At 51.3% G+C, this 3,361-nt stretch overlaps 1 protein-coding gene across 1 annotated transcript in view; it reads left to right on the top strand.

Moving 5' to 3' along the window:
• The first annotated feature begins 913 nt into the window (after positions 1-913).
• Positions 914-3,361, top strand: part of MIER2 (MIER family member 2) — a 22,632-nt gene continuing 20,184 nt past the window's right edge. The window contains exons 1-2 of the mRNA XM_012804596.2: positions 914-1,000; positions 2,785-2,927. Of these exons, the coding sequence (XP_012660050.1) occupies positions 2,793-2,927 (135 nt within the window). The 5' untranslated portion in view covers positions 914-1,000; positions 2,785-2,792. The remainder of the gene's footprint in view (positions 1,001-2,784; positions 2,928-3,361) is intronic.

Here is a 3,361-nt window from a genome sequence, read left to right as displayed (position 1 = left end):
CTTTTTTAAAAAAATTGATCTAATTTACAAACCATAAAATACATCCATTTAAAGTGTATAATTAGGCTGGGTACAATGGCTCATGCCTAGGCTCATTCCCCAGCATTTTGGGAAGCTGAGGCAGGTGGATTGCTTCAGGCCAGGAGTTCAAGACTAGCCTGAGCAAGAGTGAGAGCCCCCATCTCAACAAAAAATAGAAAAATTGGCCGGGCATGGTAGTGGGCAACTATATCCCAGCTACTTGGAAGGCTGAGACAGTAGGATTGCTTGAACCCAGGAGTCTGAGGTTGCTGTGAGTTAGGATGGCCACTACCCAGGCAACAAAGTGAGACCCTGTTTCAAAAAAAAGTATATAATTAATTGATTTTTAATATATTCAGAGTCATGCAACCATCACCACAATCTAATTCCAGAATATTTCATCATCTCAAACAGAAGCCCCATCCCTATCACCAATCACTCACTCCATCCTTCCCCCAGCCCCTGATAATCACAAATCCACTTCCTGTCTCAGTCTAGATTTGCCTATTCTAGACATTTCATATAAGTGGAGTCACACCCTGTGTGGCCTTGTATGTCTGCCTTCTCTCACAGAATATGTGTATTCAAGGTCCATCCACATTGTAGCCTGGGTCAGGACCGTAGGGCTGCTAGTAGGCAATTTTTAGTAAGTGTCATATGAGGCGTGCCTGGCTCTGAGTAGAGTGCTTAGATCCTGTGAGCAGGTCTCTGGTGGAGGCATAGCCAACAGTGGGTGTATGTGTGTCCTACTCTCAGTGTCCGCAGAACCCAGAGATAAAAGTGAAGCCACTTCCTTGGGGTTACTGGGACTAGGCTGTGACCAGCGCTGTGAGGTCCATTGGTAGGTTTTATACCAGCGGAGCTAACATTGCCTCTCTTTCTTCATAGGCCTCCTCGCTGGGGAGGCAGAGTCCTCGAGTGGCTTCCTGCCTTGCACACAGCCTGTGCCCTGGGGAGCCTGGCTTGCAGACAACAGCAGGTACCTTCCTTCCTTCCTTACCCTCTCTCCCTTCAGCCCAGGTCCACCAGGGCCTTTGTGGTTATAAGAGACAGGTTGTCCTAGCTGAGCCAAGGAGCAGTACACTGGCTCTCGGAGTCTGGAGTGTAGTCTCTGCCTAGTCAGGTGATTAGGGGCAGAGTTGTCAGGACGGTCTTCCTGCTCTCTAGCAGGATGAGGAGTCAGGTGGTCCAAGACTGTCCTCAGAGCTTCTAGTAGAAGACCAGAGTGCCATTCTTTTGGCAGCTCCTGCCCACGCCTGGCACACATCTGCATGAGTGCTGGGTCAGCTTTCCATAACTCTGGGGGAGAGGTGGCATGCTGAGGGGTTCCCAGGGCCCTTGGGCCCCTGAACTGTTGGTTGCCCATTTGGGATCAATGTTCCAAGCCTCTCCTGCTAGTATCTGCAAGGGGCCGATAGGAAGGAGCTGATGCTGGAGGGCCGTGGTCTCTATACTTGCTCTCCCCCTCACTGCACCGGGATGCAGGCCAGTGTGGAGTGGCCTCTCTCTCCAGCATCTAAGCCAACCTCTACCCTGGCCTCCAAAGAAGGGATTGTCCTGTCTCCCCACATGGCTGCTCCTCCAAGGAACCAGTGGTTCCAGAGTTCCACTGTTCTCTGGGTCATTCTTTTCCCTTGGCATGTGTCTGACATGTTGGACTTGTGCTGACCTGCAGTCTGTGCTGGTGTACATGCACTGTAACCGTCCCTCTATAGAGGTCTCCTGCCCTGTACCCCTAGCATCCCAGCTTTGGGTTTCACTGCTCCCTATATTAGATTGATTGAACTCTAGCTGTTTTCTTATTTGTTTTAAAATTTGGCTTATTGGCTGTAATCCCAGCACTCTGGGAGGCTGAGGTAGATGGATGGCCTGAGCTCAGGAGTTTGAGCCCCCCTGAGCAAGAGCGAGACCTTGTCTCTACCTAAAATAGAAAAACTAGTCGGGCATTGTGGCAGGCACCTGTAGTCTCAGCTACTTGGGAGACTGAGGCAGGAGGATTATTTTGAGTCTGAGAGTTTGAGGTCTCTATGAGCTATGATGCTGTGGCACTCTACCTAGAACAGCAGAGTGAGGTGAAAAAAATGAGTGTCTAAAAAAAACAAACTAACAATTTTGGCTTATTGAATACTACTTATGGGGAGAGCCAGCAGTGAGCACATCCTGGTTCTCTTGGGGAAGCTCTGGATCTGGGGACAGTCGCATCTGTTGGGCTGTGCATGGGGTGTAGCTTCTTCCTGCAGGCAGAGGGTGAGGGACTAGCATCTGCTGGGCCCCACTAGCATTTTCCCTGCATGGGTCCTGTTTCCATAGCATCACCCTCATGTGTCAGGAGAAGGGGCTCACCTAATGTCATACATACAGCAGAAGAGCCAGGGATGACCCCTGCTCCGAGGAGCCCTCATAGTCTTCCACTCTAACTTACCTCCTCTTTTCCTAGTCTACTTTGCTCTCTCCCCAAACCCTCACAGCCTTCTGTTTGTTCAGGAAGACCAAGCAGTCCCCCAGAAAGACATTCCCCCCAAACTCCCTGGAATTTGTGTGTGCTGGGCACACTGCCAGGGCCTGCATTGCTCATGAGGCATTCTGTTAGCTCCCAAGAGGGAGACTGACCCTGGCAAGTAACTTCCTCACTGCTGGGCAAGAGCTTCAACCCTGGGCACAGAAGGGCCCCATTGCTTCTCCTGCCCCAGATGTCCACAGTCTAAGCATAAGGGCTAGGGCAGGTGAGGTAGGTGCTCACCTGGGCTCGTATCTCCTTGACAGTGGTGTCCATGGGCTCTGCGGACCACCAGTTCAACCTCGCAGAGATCCTGTCTCAGGACTACAGCATCCAGGAGGAGTGCGAGGAGGCCTCAAGGTGCTCAGGCAAGCCCGAAGGAGAACTGGAGAAAGACTTCATCTCCCAGGTACTGAGCTGAGTGGTCCCATGCCCTCAAGGTGGGGCCTCCTGGGCAGGCTTCATGGTTTCCAAGCATGGAAAGATCCCATGTTGGCAGGCACTGCTGCACATCTGCCTGCAGAGTGCCAGCCATTGGGCTAGGACCTGCACTGCAGTGGAGGACTGGGTGTCTTTGTGGGCTCTGGATCAGCTGGTGGCGACATGTGAAACCAACTATCATGCTGGTCTCTAAGCCCCCTTGTGGTTGTAAAAGTGGTTGAGGGTTCTTCAGGGGCTTTATGTCATTTTTCTATTGCTTTTTTACTGTATTAAAAGTTTGAGGCTTGGCGCCTGTGGCTCAAGTGGCTAAGGCACCAGTCAAATACACCTAAGGTGGCGGGTTCGAATCCAGCCCAAACAACAATGATGGCTGCAACCAAAAAAATAGCCAGGCTTTGTGGC

The sequence above is a fragment of the Otolemur garnettii genome, unplaced genomic scaffold, assembly GCF_000181295.1.
Source record: "Otolemur garnettii isolate 467f Iridium unplaced genomic scaffold, OtoGar3 scaffold00029, whole genome shotgun sequence".
Classification (NCBI taxonomy): Eukaryota; Metazoa; Chordata; class Mammalia; order Primates; family Galagidae; genus Otolemur; species Otolemur garnettii.
This window is presented reverse-complemented; position numbering and strand designations above follow the sequence as displayed.